The sequence below is a fragment of the Bidens hawaiensis genome, unplaced genomic scaffold (assembly GCF_021521415.1).
Source record: "Bidens hawaiensis isolate Kalapana, Puna unplaced genomic scaffold, B.hawaiensis_p1.1 tig00018571_1, whole genome shotgun sequence".
Classification (NCBI taxonomy): Eukaryota; Viridiplantae; Streptophyta; class Magnoliopsida; order Asterales; family Asteraceae; genus Bidens; species Bidens hawaiensis.
In genome coordinates this window covers 341,093-360,568 of record NW_027492813.1, presented here as the reverse complement: position 1 = coordinate 360,568, position 19,476 = coordinate 341,093, and the positions used below count along the sequence as shown (strand labels likewise).

The 19,476-nt window shown below is 34.2% G+C and overlaps 1 protein-coding gene and 1 pseudogene across 2 annotated transcripts; one reads left to right on the top strand and one right to left on the bottom strand.

Annotated features, from left to right (window-relative positions):
- Window positions 1–4,606: 4,606 nt before the first annotated feature.
- LOC143556431 (mitochondrial carnitine/acylcarnitine carrier-like protein) lies at window positions 4,607–6,287 on the bottom strand. The gene is made up of 2 exons (XM_077045751.1): window positions 5,896–6,287; window positions 4,607–5,196 (listed from the first exon to the last, which is right to left on the bottom strand). The coding sequence occupies exons 1-2, from the start codon at window positions 6,285–6,287 to the stop codon at window positions 4,659–4,661; spliced, it is 930 nt and encodes a 309-aa protein (XP_076901866.1). The 3' UTR covers window positions 4,607–4,658.
- Window positions 6,288–13,354: 7,067 nt separating this feature from the next.
- Window positions 13,355–16,724, top strand: LOC143556436 (uncharacterized; annotated as a pseudogene). Its single transcript, XR_013139376.1, has 7 exons — window positions 13,355–13,652; window positions 14,756–14,907; window positions 14,995–15,153; window positions 15,270–15,337; window positions 15,414–15,516; window positions 16,142–16,302; window positions 16,462–16,724. The product of XR_013139376.1 is annotated as an uncharacterized LOC143556436 (transcript).
- The last annotated feature ends 2,752 nt before the right edge of the window (window positions 16,725–19,476 follow it).

Here is a 19,476-nt window from a genome sequence, read left to right as displayed (position 1 = left end):
AAGAGAGAAAGAGAAGAGAAGACATATGAAATATAAAGACACGTGAAGATAACAATGGAGATATTAAAGAAAAAGGATTGAAGATACTTGTTTGTGACTCTAAGATGAAAGCAATGATCAAAGGTGTGTGACATTGTTAAGATAGTTATTATTGTGGTTAACTTTTAAATAGTAAGTCACATTATAATCAAGTCTCTATAAATAGAGATATTAGTTAGGATACATAAAAAAGAGATTAAATCATTAAGTGAAATACTTAGGTTGTATTGTAAAGTCAAAAGATGATGACGATGATAAGCACACTTTGCAACATGTAAGGAATCTCGTTTTAAAGACAAACTAGTAGAAAATGACCTCACACAAAGTTCAAAAACATAGTTCAAAGTGATGTAGACTACTGGATCCACGACCACATACTGGAAGCGTCAGTGTGATTGACCGTTGAATCACCAGGGTCTATTCAAGTCATTTCACATGTTAGGCTATAAATTGAAGACTTGTGTAACCTTATTCCTCATCCCTTTGCTCTACAACACATACATACACAACATAGAAGATCCTCTTAATCTAATGCGTCCTTCAAGCATCCAATTTATAAGAAGATCAAGATCTAATCAAAGAGTAAAAGAAAAGCACGAACTTAAACACTTGTTAATTATTCTTGTAATATTGAGGGGCATCACTAGATGATTGTTCTTGTGATTTTTTGATGTGCTAAAAGGGTAAATGCTATTTTGCTATAGTGTTATTATATTTGTGCTGAGAAACTCTATCTTGTCATAGAGTTATATTTGTAGAGAGACAACACTGTATTAACGTAATGTTAAAGAGAGATTACCTTATCTTGATATAGTGTAGTTCACCATCTTGATATACTAAACATTTGAAGACTTGTAAAGGTCCACGATCTTGACATCGTGTTTTGAAGAAAGTGACCATTTTCTTTGAAGAGTGAAACGGTGTACCGGCGAACTCTGCCATTTAGGAAGACGTCTAGCAAAGAATACACTCGATCAATGATCAAGAAGAGGACTTGAGTGGATTATTTAGCATTCACTTGAACCTCTATAAATCGGTTGTGTCACCTCTATTTCTTAAATTCTTTACTTATTGCATTTAGTATTATTCTTGTGAAAATAGTTTAACAAAGTCATTAGCGGCTTAAAACGAGTTTAAAATTAAAAAAACATGTTCACTCCCTCTAGTTTTCTATGCCTTACAACGGTTATGAAAGTTTCAGATGTGAGTAGTGACCTGTTTGTTGAAGTTGAATGAATAGACATGTTTTGAAGTAACAAGGTGTTACCATATGATTAGAACATGTATTATAGCAATTTTTGAATGTATAATAGGTTCAAAGGGTTAAATATAGGTTAGACTCACCCAAAACGGGGGTATGTTGAAATTCTGTAGGTTTGGGCGTACCCTCACTCCAAAAAGGAGCCTCAATGAAGATCCTCTATCCTACCCTGAAAAATGCTAGATTCGGTGTACCCAACATTGATGGTCCTGTGATACGTACACTAGGACGCTGGGTGATATTTTCAATGAGTTTTGTTGCACTTTTTTTTTTTTTTTTTTGTGTGTTGTGTAGCTGGGTCATATTCACCCATTTGGCAAGTATAATGATTTTGTTGGTATATGTCTTCTACTTTTGGTCACTAAATAAAGATGGATGGTGAGGATCGAGTCTTCTGGTTGAACCGTACATTTAAGAAGTTTAATTGACAAAACAACCTTTCTAAAAGTATTAAGTTATTTTGTTTTTAAGTCGTTAATATGTGCTAACTATACACATACAATAAACTGCTGTTCTTGAGTTTTAATTACATAATTGAGTTTATAAACAAATTACTAGGTTGTTTTGAAAATAAAAGGTTGGGACCCCTTTACAATATAGAATGTTATTAAAATCAACGGAACATATCAAAATCAGGGTGTTACACATGACCTCTCATCTTAAGCATTTGTAACGTCTCATTATAAAGAGTCAAGTGCTTTTGATTTTTAGTTAGGGGGGTGTTTGGGATTCCTTATTTTACTTTCTTATAACTTTTTATTAAGTTAATAAGTTACAAAAGTATAAATTATTAACGTTTTCCTCTCACAATATAAGCAATCCCAAATACCTTTTTTTCTTCTTCCAAAAGTTAATAATTTATAAGTCGGTGAAAATAAACAATCCCAATTCCCAAACACCCCCTTACTACTTTACATAAGTATAAAAAGGATAGTCATTATTTTCTCTCTATTTCCTATATATTTTTTTCTCACATATGCATCTTGAGTAAACATTATAGGTATACTCTTTTTTAACCTTTTATATATATTCACCGTGACCGACCAATCGATAAAATAATCAAGCTGATCTGTCCACATAACATTATGGGTGTGAACTCCCAAAGGATTCTCTTTGGTGACTATATAAAGTTAAGGTCCCAACTTCCGGCAAAAAGAATTAACATAATCCTTAGAATTGATGTCATCCTCACTCACTATTGTAAAACCATGGGATATTTTACATCCACGGACATATCTCGCCATTTATATATAAAATTATGCAGGCTCCTAACAAGAATGCATTTTCATACAGAAAACCACACATGACTAGATAAGTTTTATATGAGATTCTAGCACGTGCGAATATGATAATAATTACGCATTCTTATACGATTTCTAAAAGTAATCAATTAAATATATTCCAACAAGTGGAATAACATTTTAGTGAAATTAAAAACTCTTTAAAGTATAGTGTATTATTATTATTATTCTTATTTGTTTCTTTAAATCTAAAAATTAAACAGAGTTAAATCCTACATATGTAGGACTCCTTAACTATAATGGTCCAAATTCTTCAAAAGTATGGCCATGACCCATAAATTGCAATTAGTTACGATCCCCGGTTCGAACTTTTAAATAAATGAAAAGATAACAAAGAAAAAACATTAAAGATGCAATATTAGACAAGCCAAAATTGAAATAAACTTAGCACTACTAGCATCCTAATATCTTTAAATGTGGCCAGTTTGCTTACTTCTTCCCATTCTTCCGCTTTTGCTTTTGCTTTTGCTTCTTCTTTCGTTCCAATGTTTCACCTTCATTCTGTACGTTCACATATATTTCATCAAAGATCAAAGCCAACATATATATTATACACCGCACGATAAATAACAAGTTTTCATAGTTTTAATTACCTGTAAATCACAACCAGTACTGACCGGAAGGATATCTGAAGAAGACTCACGGTTGCCTTTGGCCTTAGGATTGTTGAAAACCGGGTACGAAGAAACTGGTAATTTTGGTGCAGCGGCTGAGGTGCGCGACGCTCTTCGAGTTTCAATCTCTAACGAAAGCTGATTTTTCGTCCACAAACATAGCATGCAAATTTAACAAATTAAATATATTTACACTAAGTCAACATATTATAGCGATGACATGTCGCCGACATAGCCAAAGAAGGTTGTATGGTGTTAATGAGTTATATAAAAGTTACCTGAATAAGACGATCTTCAAGGGACTCGATTCGATTTAGCAAATAACTTTTGTTGTTCGCCTTCACCACGGTTGTCTTCAACGGTACATACTCCTTGTTGTTCTTTCGACCAAACGAAAAGATATACCGCCATCTTGACATATTAGGGTTTCTTGTGATATGCCTCATCTACAAAGATGTAACAAAATAATTTTATGAAAAGAAATAACAAACAAAATATGTTAATCAATCATCGTATGCTTACGAAAGATTCCATGCGATCCGGTTTTGATAGAAGAGGTAGTGAGCTGGTGTGAGTTTGGATTTGTTCATCCACTTTCACCATATTTTACAGTCTTTAAGTGTATGACTGTTCTACGCACGCATATGTATATAACTGTAATCTTGTATATATACTACATTGGTGAAGGCACAAGGGTTTATTTGGAAATATTAATAGTGTCACTTTTTTTCTCTGTTGACTGAACTGAAGGTATGGAGATTTTAGGGCAAAGTCTGTTGCTCAGTCAGTCAAAAGAATGAATCAGAGATTTATTTTTCCGGGAAATCACAAAATTAGTTAATTTTAGCACTAACATTTTATGAAAATAGGCATAGACTTTTATCATTTATAGAATGGCATGTCCAAAACTAATTAATCAATACAAAAATGTCGCATAAACACGGCCGTCTAAGAAGGATGAAATTTAATCTAACACATGAAAAAATACAATAGGTCCACAAAACAAACCAATAATAGTGCATAACATGTGAAATGCACCAGCTGAATTTTAGTCAACATTTTCCTAAGGCATCCTTAGCCGACGCTTTTCTAAGCACGCTAAAATTCAGCCGGTTTGCACGTGCTATGCTATTATTGATTTACTTGTGTATCATGTTGTACTTTTTAAAGATTGCATGTGGCAGCTTAAGTCCAGCTTTCTTAGCTCGCCATGTTTATATTTGATTTCAATTGGTTGGTTGGTTTTGTATGCGCCTATTTTATAAATGTTAAAAGTTAATAACTATTTTAGCAATATGTTTGGTCAAAAATCAAAATACCTATTAAGCCATAGGATATAAGTTATTATACTGACTGTGGATCTGGCTGTGTCATAACAGAATTAGTTCAACACGTTAAAAAGTAACAAAAAATATTCAGTACAACAAATGTTACAAATCATGACTAGCCTAAGCTAGACCTTGTGAGTTCATATGCTAAAAAGCAAGCAGCATTGGCCGGAACACTGCGAGCCATTGCCGGTCCGAAACCTTTATATAAACCACCAACTCCCTCAGATTTAACAATCTTTTTGAAACCATCAATAGAACCAGAATATTTCGGATTCGTAAAATCATCAATCTGGATCATACTCTTGACCACATCGGTTGGGTAAACCGTAATCCAATATGAGGCCCCGGCTAACCCGCCTGCCAACATCAATGAGCCACGGCTTAACCGAGAAGTGTCGGTCCCACCAGCTATGTATTGTTTTAGAGCTTCGTATACACCAAACAACGTGGCGTTTCCAGGTACTTCGCGGGCAAATGTGGGAAGTAAACCTTTATAGAGACCTCTAACTCCACCTTCAGACCTCAAGACTTGCTTAGCCACGTCCATCGGACCACCATACTTGCCTGCTGATGCAGCGGTTGCAGCTGCAGCTTCTGTTACTGCAGCTGATGTTGCGCCTGTTGCACCACCTGTGCCTTGGGCTTGAAGTCTAGATTTCAAGAAATAATTTGCATCCAAGTTACAACTTTGACTCATACCCGTTGACTTTTAAGGTGTGCATGAATCAATCGATTTTGGACTAAAACCAAAGTTCGATTGATTTAAGGTTCAAATGTGTAATAAGCAATTGATTCGATTGATTGGTGTATACGAAGCTCTTAAACCAATCAATCGAACTATAACCAAAATTTTCGAACTTCGGTTTTGTACACCAATCAATCGATTGATTCATGCACACCTTAAAACTAAAATCTCGGTTACCGAACCATAAAACTAAAATTTTCTAGCTTTAGAGCTTAATAATTAATTGTTAATTATTATCAGTATTTTTGTTAATTAATAATTAATTGCTTATTACACATTTGAACCTTAAATTTTTAGCTACACCATTTAAAAATTTATTATAAATTACTTAGAATCGGGTTTTTCGCATTTTTCGGCATGATTAAGTTAATTCATTTTGACTTGGTTTTTTAGTTTTTAGTTTTAGCAAAAACAAAACGAAGTGAAAAAACATTTTTTTAAATAAACCTAAAACCAAACCGTCGGTTATTCATGTAAGTTTGGTTATTTCTGTTGCATACACACCCTGCACTAAAAGACTTAAAAGTGTAATAACTTATCACATATGTTTCACCTAAAAAAGTCAAATTAAGCAACTATGTTGCAGCAATAAAAAATCACTGACCTGCATTTGATCAACTCGGTTGGGGTGGCCAAGAATGAGACTGCAAATCCAGCACCGGCTCCAGCAATGCACTGCTGGTTCACGGTCAGAGGTGCGCCAGGGTGGGACCTCAAAAGGGTCTCCATTTGACCCCTGACCGTGAACAAGGCAGCATTGAAGGCTGCCACGGTGGCAAGTGGGGCACCCATACCTTTGAATAGGCCCCCTGCGCCTTCAGCTGATACTGTCTTTTTAACCGCGTCTATCGCCCCAGAGTATTTGGGGATTTCACCCGGTAGCGGAGTAGGTTGACTTTGAAGTTTGACCTTGATAGTGTCAAAAGGGTGGCCAACTACCAATTGGGCCACCCCTCCTACTGTTCCAGCAGCTAAGTCCTTTGCTACATCACCCATCTGTAAATCATCATCATCATCATCATCATCATCATCATCATCATCATCATTATACTCAATAAGTCCCACCAATAGCAAAGCTATGCTAAGGTTTGAGGAGGGTAAGATATAGATTACAAATACAAATACATCACCCATCTGTAAATGTATATTACAAATACAAATATATCTTAATCATTTACAAACCATTAGTTTTCAAAGTCAAAATTAACATCAATTCTGTTTAAACTTTTGATGTACCAAAAACCAGAAAAACCGAACCGAGCCCATGAAAACCAAACCAACATTTATAACTGAGCGAAACAATAAAAACCGTAAAAACGAATTCTGTTATTGAATTTATGAGGTAACTTTTTTAATCTAAAGTAAATTATAAGAAATTAATAAATGGTGTTATCCAAAAAAATTTGGTCCAAATATTTGATAATCAACTAATCATTAATTAATTTTCAAGCTCAAATTCATTATTTTAGGCCAAATTCTTTTTCAGCCCAAAGGTTCTAAGCCCAAATGACAGAACTTAAACCTAACCGAACCCATTGTGAAAACCAAAAAACAAGAAAACAAAATCCGAACGGTTTTTTTAAAACTGGTCCATACACACCCCTTAGATAGAAACTTCTGTTGTGATAAACTATCTATCCAGGTTCAATGTACCCATTAATTTACTAACTTTTACTATGATAAAATTTTGTCCAAGTTGAATGAAATCATCACCAAATTCAGGACATGAAATTGAATTCAATATAATGATTTCTAAAACAAATATAAATTAATACTTTCTTTTAACAGTAAAACATAACTTGGCGGATAGTTGATACGTTCGCTAGAAATTGATCGATACTAAACCAGAATATCGAAGTACCTAAAACAACGAAAAGAACAACATTAATTACTTGAAAAAAAAATTCATGAACATCAAACAAATATGCTTATCAAAGTCAAATAATGTTCATGGATCATTATAGAGACTAAAAAGTATATGTAGAATGAAAATACCAAATGCATGAATCTTTCAAAATGGAAATATTTTTAGAAGAATATGCAAGCTTGTTAAAAGGGATTGTGTGAAATTGAAATCTTGAAATTTGAACATATGTTATATATATGAAGGGAGATTGGATGTGAACCTGTGAGAGGATACAAGAGGACAGGATTCGCCGATCAACCTGCGACTCAACAAAATCCTAAATTTGTGTAGGTGAGGAATGGCTGTCCAAAACAAAGCCAAACATTGGAGAGTGGGATCATCATTCTATACACAAAAATTCCCAATGCAAAATTACAAAACTTTCTATAAATAAAATATAGACAGTCAGGGTATGGCCGTTACTTGTTTTCTTAATATTAACGTATGCGTTTTAAATGCCAATTATTACGTAAAGATATTTATTTCCTTTTATAAGTTCAAATTATTTTATTATTATTATTATTGTTATTATTATTATTATTTACTTTTTATTTTTGAACGGCCATTTGAATCATTGGCAGACTACCAACCCACCAGATCAGTTCTATTCCATGCTCAGGAAAAAAACTCACTATATATGAGAAAACCTTATGACCCAACCTTGGATCCCCCCATTTTTCTTTTCACGGGTGGGACTTGACCCTAGAACTTGAAAACCTTCACATTATCACACTACAACGGAGAAGTAACTATGTAAGCCTGCAACTTTTATTTTATGTCGTTTCAAATCAGTTTACAACATTTGATTATGATGAAAATAAGTCAGGTGTTAATCAGGTCATACATTGTTCCTTCAACATTAGATTGTGTTTGTCATTAACAACGGAAATGAAAATTCTGAATACCCTTACTCACATTGTTACTAGAGATTTTTAATTTCGGGTGTTGTCGATCATAATGGTTGTGTTCAAATTAAGGTAAACACTTTAGTAAGAAGAAACAGCGTCATGGAGACAGTTCTTTGTCTGATATGTGGGGAAGTTCCAGAGACAGCTGATGACCTTTTCCTTTCGTGCAACTTCTCATACACAATTTGCAGTCAGTTAGTTTATGGTATAAAAGTTCTCTCATTTACGTGTTTTACACACGTGACATTCTTTTATTCGCAAGCTACATGTAGAAGGGGAACGGGAAAAGAAAATAATGACTCAAGTGATGGTACTAACTACACTATTGTGTATATGGCATACCCAAAATAATAAGATGTTCAATACCATGACCGTCTCATGTATCAAGATGATTGAAGAATTACTTTCTCATTCATTTGGATGAACACCAGATCACAAGTGAAGTTTAAAAGTTTGGAATGAGGCAAATGGTGTTACTTTCAAACGTGATAATTTTTCAAGTTTCAAGGTTATTCTTAAACTCTTGTAAAGTTTAGGTTTTTTAACTTCTTGCTAGTTCCAAATTTTTTTTTCGTTATAATATACAAGCACACAAAAATGTGTCTACTGAATTTTAGGAAAAGTAATTATCTTTTATTTATTTATAGTTAAAAGATTACTTGAAAAACTGATTACATCATTATTAGTTTTTAAAAGTAACTATGTGTGTCCAACATCAGTACGTAATAATAGATGAACATTGGCCACACAAAAATTCACTGAATACGACTAGCATCGTTAAATCATAATGCTCTTTCAAATTCGTACGAAACAAGTTCAATATTTAAGTTTGGTTTTATGCCGTTGTTTAATCAGGGAACACTAATAATAGTTTTTATAGACTCTACTACCATATAATTTGATTTTCTTTATAGAACACGGAAATAATCTACATGAATTCGGGTCTCCTTTGATAAAATATAAATTAAGACTCTATAAGTTCGGATCAAATACAAATAAAATTAACATGCTAATTGTGAAAATAAAGTAGTATGGTTTTATAAACAACACAGTGTAATTATAGTGTAGTGTAACTAAAAGTGCATTACGATGCAATTACATAATTACACTACTTGTATATATAATTACACTACTTGATTTTCACAATTAACACGCTAATTTTATTTGTACGTTAACTTTCCCCATTTCATATATCGACAGACCGGACCATCAGCCCCATATATCGACAGACCCAGACCAACTCCCACCTATCAACACCAATCAACAGCCAAACAAATCAGTCTGACAATCTAGAAACCGAAACATCGACAGACCCGGACCATCAGCCCCACATAAAACCCCTAACCATAGAGTTCGAGTAAGCCGAGACGAGGACTATGCCAGTATTCACACAGAGGATGAAGAAGATGGGGAGTGGAATGAAACAGATCATGGGCAAGACAGTAGTAATAGGGACGACCTCCAACAGCTCTTAGGTGATTTTGGGTAATTCTAGGGCTACCAATCATCTCCTGATCAATCTTAATGGTCTTACTCATCATAATTGAAGATCTATCGATGCCGATGCTCGGCTAGTCTTCTCAAATCATACCCGAGATGTAGAGTATTGTACTTTTCAGTTTTCTCATGTGTTTTAGAACGAATGATTTGCAATTGTCTTTGATTAATCTATTAGTATTGATGTCTAATATTGTTGTACACTCAGTCAGTTTAGGTTTATTTCGATCAGAACGATTAGTTTGCCAGTTGTTATGATAATTGCGTATAGGGTTGTTTTGACTAGTTTGAATATGATGAAGCATACAATTGCCCTTAGTTGGGCCACACTGACAGGGACTATGTGATAACCAGTCTCGTGTGTTAGCGATTGTTGATGCCTAAGGTTTGCCTAGTTAGTCAATCTGTAATTGATCATTGATAATTAATATGTTATGTTAATATGAGATTGCTGTTAATTTGCTTACTTGAACCCCCGGGAGTGGTTTGTCTTTGTTAATTGTTTGAACTTGCTTAATTTACTTGTTTAATATTAAACCAAATCCTTTGCTAGTGTGATCAACACTTTTAACATTCACTTCATAATTATAGAAATTAGTTGCACGTACACTGACCACATACTTCTCGTGGTTCGACACCCTGCTTACCCTGACTATTTTAAGGTGATCAGGACTCTGATTAGTATTATTTTTTATTAGATAGTGACAGTCTAGCATCGGCGGCACGGGACACAGGTGCGGGTAGTTTGTCAGATTCATTTAACTTTTTTGGTGTTATGTATACGATGAGATCCATTTTTGGTGACCCGTAGGCACTGTATTATTGAGCACTCGCTGATCGGCTGATCATGTCCATGTGTCTCTCTCTATCTTTTATGTTGTTGTTGAACTTTGTACCTGTTTTCTTGGGCGGTTGGGTGGTGGTCTAAAACTTTGAGTTGTGTCATTTGTTTAGTTGTCTGAACTTTGTTTTGTCTATGTGGTGGTGTCGAACTTTTGTGTATTTGGGAATGGTTGGTAGTATTTGCTTTTGTGATATTCTTGGGTTGGTTACTAAATTGCTTATTGGTTGTGGATTGGTATGTACGTCCCGTGTACCACACTCGTTTTATGCACAAAAAATTACATTGGGAACAATTTACAATTTTAGTGTGGGGATGCGGGAAAGAAATGGTTAAATGGCTAAAAGTGTTAAAAAATGTCCCTAATTTAAAAATTTTTGTAAAACAATGGGAAACGATAGAAAATTTGGGAATTGTCTTTTAAAACTAATAAACATATGAGATAATAAAAGACAGAAACACATTTAACTTGGGATATGTCGGTAGACTTGGCTTTTAAGAATGAAAGAACGGTTTGGTTGCTGACTTAATTGAACTTTTAATTGCTTGATTTTAGTGGGAAACATCTTAGGCTTTTGTTTTCGTAGCTAAGCCTGTGTAAGGACTGGGATGAAAGGTCGGACCATACTCAAGCCTTTTGTTAGTTTGATCAACAAAAATATGAATAGACTATTGAGTCCTCAAATAATTCATATATTTGGATGATGTCACACCCTGACCTAGGGCCTAGGTGTGTGACTCATAAGTTGGTACCTGTTTTGTAAATATATCAGAGTTTAAGATTGTAAAGTGGAAGACTTGATTAACATATTATTATATTCAAAAGGCGGGAATTAAACCCTTGTTAATTTGTACAAAAAGTGTTTGGATGACAAAACTATAATTTACATTATTTTTAATATTAAAACATCCACTTGAGTCATCAGATCGTTTAACGGCTATCCATCATCTCCAAACACCTATCCTTCATTACCTGTAAAACAGTTATAAAATACATCAGCAACACATGCTAGTGAACACACTGACACAAAACATTTAAATACTTAGTTATCCCCTCGGGTATCTTATGACTCGGCCCATCGTGGCTTAGGAAATAACCAAGCCAAATTTACTATTATAAACATTCAGTTCTACTTGAAACCACTCAGCAATACCGCAGCATCGATAACTTAGCAACTACCAATATACACGAGATAATCCCCTCTCGGACATTACTTAGGTCCGACCTAATGTGGCGGAGGCATTAACAAGTGTGGTGCGTTGCGTGAAAGGGTGAAAAATTTCCAAGATGTCCATTTTTAGTCCCTTATCTTTTGGTAACTTGTCGTGTCTTGATCTCGTCTCAACATCCAAAAATACTAATGCAGCTCACGGCGATGCGAGCGTGCGAAGTGTAAAATGCGCCATCAAAGCGCCACATTGCGCCCATCGCCCTTCACTCGAGCATGTGCGCGTCGGGTGCTCCGCACCCTGCGCTAGGACTAGGGAGAGTGGTTAGCCACATAAGAACATTGTCATGGAAAGTTCCCTCCTTATAAAATGCTTTATTTCTTTACCACTTTCCATGTGGGATGAAGTCTCCTTACTTCATTTCCTTAACATAAGCTATTTCCATTCTTTATCTTATTTTTCTCTTTACTTATACCATGAATATTTTTAGTCCATTATCTTTGTTATTTGTCAAAATTGGACCAAATTTTTCATGATGTTACAGATGAAAACTCAATTGGGAAGAATCGCCGCTAAAATTGGTCTTCTGAGGAGAAATGTGAATATGGGACGATGTTATGCCCATTATGTTTGGAGTTCGGTTAAACATTGATCACATGCTGCTGCATTGCTGGAAGACGGACTCGGTTTGAAAGTTTGTAACTTGATAGTGTAAGCTACCGACATTTTATATTTTTTTAAATGACGTTTGGAATTACCAAGATGGTTCGGGCTGAGACCAAAAACAATCAAAATTAATACATGCTATCTTCCAGGTTACAATTTGCTATATATGAAGAGCAAGAAATGATAAGATATTCAACGCGATTAATACGAGTCTGACCCAAATCATGGAAAATATGAATATATTAAGAGCATGTTTGGGATTGAGTTTGAAAAATGCTTATTGGCTTATTGGTTTTTTTAAAAAGCAAATAAATTAAAATGTGTTTGACAATCAGAAAAATCCTTCTTATTTTAGCTTTTTGAAAAAGTTAAAAAGCAATTTCCAAAAACCTTAAATCATGACTTTTCAATATGACTTTTTAGAAAAGCCAATAAGCATTTTTCAAACTCAATCCTAAGCATGCTCTAAGTTTTATTTGGGTGGTATCATAAAAAAAAAAAACTGGTGTAATTTTGATATTTAAACTTGTAAGTTTGATATTTCAAACATAAATATACTATAAGTTTGCTTGAGGTATCAAGATTAAGAAAAGATTGTTTTTTTTTTTTTTTGTGTTTTAGCTATTTGATGGTTCATTTTGTTGCTAATATAATATCGCCCATTCTAAAAGAAAAGTTGTAAACCTTCAAGTGGAAAGTAAACGTCTATGAAATAAATATTCCTTAAAATTGTCGCATTATCTCCTATAAATGTAAATAAATGCCGTTCAAAAAAAAATCTCCTAAAGATAAATTCTCATTGGCTCTCCCAATATTCTTAATTCCAAACCTTTTATTAAAAATATCTGTGAAAAATAAATATTTCATGAAAAGAGTAGCATAATCTCCAGATGTTAAATACCAATTAGCATGAATCCAACCCATGTAGACCACCACTTTAACACGCCTCTATTCCCAAATCCCAACCGTCCATCTTATTTATATTTATATTTAAATTCCACGTTGACTTTCTCATCCTTTTTCTCTCCGCCCACATTAAAAACATAATCAATCAAACACAAAACCACGTCGTTTTATGGATACTCCGGTTTTTTTGAGAACCAAGTTGTCTTTTGCTTCTTGCTGTAGCGGAGCTGTTAATGTTGGGCTGCCGGTGAGATTGAACAAGTGGAGAAAAAGAGTGGTGGTGGGTGTGAGAGCTTCGGCGGAGGTGAGTGGCGACGATGGCGGAGAGAGGAAGAGTCACGGTGGTGGTTACCGGAGCTCCGGCATGGAGGTCATTACATTTAATAATAATAATAAAAGCTTCTCAGATGCAGAGTTGCCTGCTTGGGATAATATTGGTGCTGTTGTTAGACTCACCTATGGAATCGGTTAGTGTTTATATTATTATTATTATTATCATTATTATTTCGAATGAACTGGTGGTGGAGCGGTAAGCTTTTAGTTTCAGCAGCACAATGATGATGTGAGACTAGTCGAGTAAGTCATGTTCACTAGTTAGATCAAGTTGGATCATTGAACTATTAAACGGGTTTTAACTCACCGCACACATCGTCGTGTCCTCGAGCGAGTGTTCATGGGCGTTAGCGAGAGTTTTCCCCGGATGGAAAGAAGAGTGAATCATGATGTCTAATGTGGTGAATTTAGTCTAAAAAACATTTGGAGTTTTTGTTGACTGTTCAACAAAAAAATTATTATTATTATTATTATTACTCCTGAAATTTGTTAAAGTGTAAACATAAAATAAAGTTGTGCACGTTTATGATTTATTTATGTAGAAACAGAGTACCACGTGAAACAATAGTCACACGCCAAACTCTATTTAATACGACATTAATTTTTATTCATTTATCAAAACGTATCAAAACTCAAAACATTGACCACACCTATTGGAATGTGAAGACAAGTTGTCATAATTAATAACCACATATTTATTTTTTTAACGACAACGAATCCTCCAAACGAGTAATTGGCTGAATTCACCATATCATGATATACTTGCCTACCAATCTGGAGAAAACCCTCATCTTAGGCCAACGCCCGTGAGCACCGCCCGAATGCAAGACAATGTGGTGAAATAAAACTCATTCAGTTTAAGGATCCAATTAGTGAACTAAATGGCAGGGGTAGGAATCGAACCCAGGTCACATGAAACATTAATTTTCTTCCTTATCACTCCATCACAAGCTAATTGGCCACATATATTATAGTTTCTTTTTGAAATAAAGTATACAACAATATGTAAGCATTCATATTTCAATTTTACATAAACTGGAAATATATAAACAACATCATCATAAATGTTTTATGTGATGATTTTTATGGCTATATTGAAGTAAATGAAAAATTGTAGTTACAAATAGAGTAGTATCATGTATAGATAGAAACCTAAAGAACCTTAATAATTATTTAAATGACTAAACTACCCTAATTAATATTATCCTCTAAACAATTTTGATTTATGTAATGACAGGCGTATACGGGACAATGGCATTAGCAGGGAGCTTAATATGCTCCACAGTAGGAATCGACCCAACTGGAGGCTATTCACCGTCGCTAGAGGCCATTGTAGCCGGAATAGGCTACGCTGTCCCTCCGATCATGGCCCTTTTATTCATATTAGACGTAAATTCTATATATATATATGTATGTATTTTTTCTTTTAAATTTTTTAATCAGAACTCTTTAATCAACTCTTCTAAATATATACAGGATGAAGTTGTAAAAGTGTCACCACACGCCCGTGCAATTAGGGATGTCGAAGATGAGGAGTTACGAAGCTTTTTCTATGGAATGTCTCCATTGCAGTTTATACTTATTGTTGCTGCAAGTTCTGTTGCCGAGGAACTCTTCTACCGAGCCGCTGTTCAGGTCGTATTTTAACTTTTTGTATACTACAATAGGAATACCTCGTTAATGTTGCACCATTTTAGTGTGACATTTGCTTATTTTTTTTATTATTATTTTTTTTGCTTGTAACTATATAGGGAGCGTTATCGGATGTTTTTCTAAGGGCAATGAGTTAGTAGCGGATGCTCGTGGAATGACTTCCCTGGTACAACCACTTTAACATTTGAGAAAATAATTTTCGAAAATCACTTATCCTATGATTTGGTTTGTTTATCTTGTAGGCTGGTGTGTTGCCACCGTTTGTACCATTTGCCCAGGCGTTTGCAGCCGTGATTACAGCAGCTCTCACTGGTTCACTCTATTATGTTGCTGCATCTCCAAAAGGTTTGTTTCTCATCCCATCACTTTCAAAGGGAAAATTGTGTAATAATAATAGCATTTCTACTTATGTCAAAATTCATTTTGAATTTTGAAGTAGTATACTTTACCCTCTCTCTTTTTTTATTTTTTATTTTTTGCCTTTCAAGGCAAAAACCTATTAAAAAGTTAATTCTGAGCTCCTCAAATTGTATGAGATTCAAAATTCACTTGTTTTATAAGTTTTAAAAGTTTGTTTGTAGATTACCTGAATTGACATTTGTACGTAAATGGGCGTACTTCAACTAAGGTATAGTTCAACTCGTTTCAAGTTTATATTCAATACTTGAGATCGGCTCGTGAGAATTGTTTCAAGCACAAGCTCGACTCTCTTATTATTAATTAGTTTATATTTATTATAAATATACAATAATATTAACTGCTATACATATTTTTTTTAGTCAAATTCGATGGGCTCGTTTGGTGAACAAGCTTTAATTTAGGCTCGTAGTCGGATAAGCTCTAATAGATTCGAGATATTAGCGAGCCGATCTTAAGTTGCTCACAGCTGGCTCGGCTCGTTTACACCCCATATACGCTATTTTTCACTTTCTCAAATGGTCCAAAAGCTAATGGTTACGTGTCCGTACAGATCCTACTTACATTGTGGCACCAGTTTTACGATCCCACTCTGGCCGCGATGAAGTGAAGAAGCTTTTTGGTGCCTGGTACGAAAGGAGGCAAATGAAAAAGATATATTCTCCATTACTCGAAGGACTTGTAGTTCTTTATCTCGGATTTGAATGGAACCAGGTAACTTTGATCCGGTTATATATTATTCACCCTAAATATCATATGATGATAGTTGACTGATGTATGAGTTAATGTGACTAATAATGTTATTAAACAGAACATATTTGAAATAATTACAGTAAACCCTGACTAATGTATTTTGTCTAATAATTGTGACAGACGAATAACATTCTTGCACCCATTATAACACATGGGATATACTCTGCAACGATACTAGGACACGGGCTTTGGAAGATCCATGATCACCGAAGACGACTCCAGCAGAGAATCCAGAAGCTAAAACTTGAAGAAAAGGAGTTTCTGAACTAGGTTCGGTTAAATAAAAATCTGTATATGGCATGCCGAGCTGAGGTTGATAAGCGAATCACATGCAAGCTATAGGTCACATTTTTTTGTAACATGACACCAACAGAAATGCGTATTAAAGAAACAAATTATAGTAACGTCTTCAAGATAAATAAATTTGTATATCTACCTATAATAATATTAACAACTCTGCACACTTATTTTTCAGAAATTTCTATGCCCTGAGGATTGAGGATGAATATTCTGGATATTGAAAACAAAGAATGGCAGTTTACTTTTTGTTACTGACCTACTTGCGGTAGCAATACATATGTTTTAGAAGGCCTTAGAGATTTTTTTGCTATAAAGAAATTGCAAGAATAGCAATACATTCTTTTTTTTAACAAGACATTTTCGTGCAATGTATTCTTTTTCAGTTACATTCTATCGAGTCGAACCGGGGTGCAGTACTGATGAATTTGTTATGCTGTTAGTCCATCATTGTGTGCATTTGCTTGCTGCTCAATGTTTTGTCAAGATCTATGGCCTAAAGCCGTTATCCAGGTTAAGCTATTTTTATTAGTTTTGAATTTTTATATGTAGGTGAGTTGACTATGTTGTTTTTATAGTTAATGTATCATATTTCATCTGATAGTACTAATCGGTTTGGTTATCAATTTCAACTGTTCGGTTTCGATTTTCAGTAATAAAAAAAACCGTTACTGGTAATTATAAATTTAAACAGGTAATCTTTTTTGGGTCACATATATGATAATTATTTAATGAATCCACTCTAACAAGTCAACATTTCATATACAAATAATCTTTTTGTGTTTTAGTTTAGTATAGTTTTGCAGTGTAAAAGATAAAAACAAATCAACATAAAATTTATATCAATTTGAACCAATTTTTACCTGCGTAAGAAACTAATTTTCTTACCATCTTTCATGAAACAACCACAAAAGCACAAATAAAGGTATAGTTAGATTTTGATCTTTATTTAAACCTGGTTTATTACAAAAGCCAAAACCGTGAAACCAAACCATCAAACCATCAGTAACAGTTTGGCTTGGTTCTAATTTTCAACGGTTAATTTTCGATTTCTAATAATAAAAAAACCGTTATTAACATTCACGGTTTGACTCGAAAAAACATCAAAGCCGAACCATGAACCTTATAATATTTTCACATTTATGTCGGCACCGAAAAATTCAATTCATAAAGTACTCATAAATGTTAAAAGCAATGATTTGTGCATGCTTTGAAAACAGGCTTTTCTATGATTTTGATATAGGGTTCATTTCGGTTTTCCGGTTTTTGTTAATTAACAATAAACTGGTTATTATACATTTGGGTCTAACATTTTCACCCTACAACATTTATCAATGTTTTATAAATTACTTGGCATTCATAATTCATAATTTCAATTACCAAAGTCACTGTTTTGTTTTTTTATGTTTGGTTACGTGTATTTTAGCATTTCTGTAGTTTCTGATAGGCAAAAAAAAAACATAAACTATTGCAACATATTTGAAGGCAGGAAAGGGAAAAATGAGCATTTTGGTTTAGTTTATATCAAGAGTTACACGGCTTGAAAACCGCTTTAAAATGGACACATTTATCATTAGAGACCGTATTTTATAAGATAGTGGTGAATGTTTCATATCTTGCACGTCAGCAGCACCCTTCTGTTTGAAATTAATAACTATATTTCTTTCATTGGGAAACTCCCGATATATAAGTGAGATTCAGGAAAACGGCATCTTTGAACTTAGTTTTGTATTAGTTTCTTCCATCCACTAGACATACTGTTTCGGGTTAAAATGATAATTCAGGATAGGGGGATTGTTTTGTATTAGTTTTGTAGCTTAATTCATGTATGGCCAAAAAGTAAACAAGATGACAGTTTTTTGGAAGCAATAGAAAAGTTTGTTATATAAAGTAAGAGTTGTATATATTGTTTTTTTTTTTGAAGAATTATGAATAACAATATCCAAGTGTTACATTTGTGCTATTATGAAATAGTATTGTATTCTGATGTATATTTGTTGCTGCTGTTGCTATAATTAGACTAATTCTCAGAGGTTTTAGAGAATTGTAATTTGTATGTTTCGTTAGGCTTGTATAATTGTTTATATGAACTCATTATGTATGTTATTTTGTGTCTTGTAAAATTTGATTTTGTTTTGTTTATTTTTTATTTTTTATTAACCCGTGTATCACACGGGTTTTAACCTAGTGTATAATAAACCTGTTAACAATCGTAATCTTTCATTAACAAAGCCAACCCTTCAAATAGGGATGAAGATTACATGGAATGTAAATCAAATACACTCTTACATAAAGGATAATCTATACTACAAATCTATTCCATATCGTATTACAATCTATGATAGGAAGCGGGTGGCTTATTCGGATTACCTCCGAATCCAATACGAAGCATAATAATATATATTTTTGAAAAGAGCATAAATCCGGGACGAGCGAGATTGACGTATGGTACTGGGCCGGCTAATGGATCGGGAAAATTGTTGGAATGGTCAAAGTAAAGTGGTCTTGGCTATATGCAATACATTAAATGGGCCCAACTTAGTGTAGAGTAAATAAGTAATAATAACAATAAAGATGGCTGGGCCGAGAAAAATGTTTGCTTAAACTGTTTTGAATTTAGGGAGCCGATGAATAGATGGTGGAAATAACATCATTTTGGTGGGCTGATTGCTAAAGTTTTTAAAAACAAGACACTGAATTGAGCTAAAGTTTAGACTTGGTTGACCAAGTATGGATTCAAATAGGGTTGTTCACGAGCCGAGCCGAACAGAGCGAAGGGTTGCTCCTTGCTTGGCTCGTTTACAACCGGACCAAACCGAACGACTGAAATTCGAACCG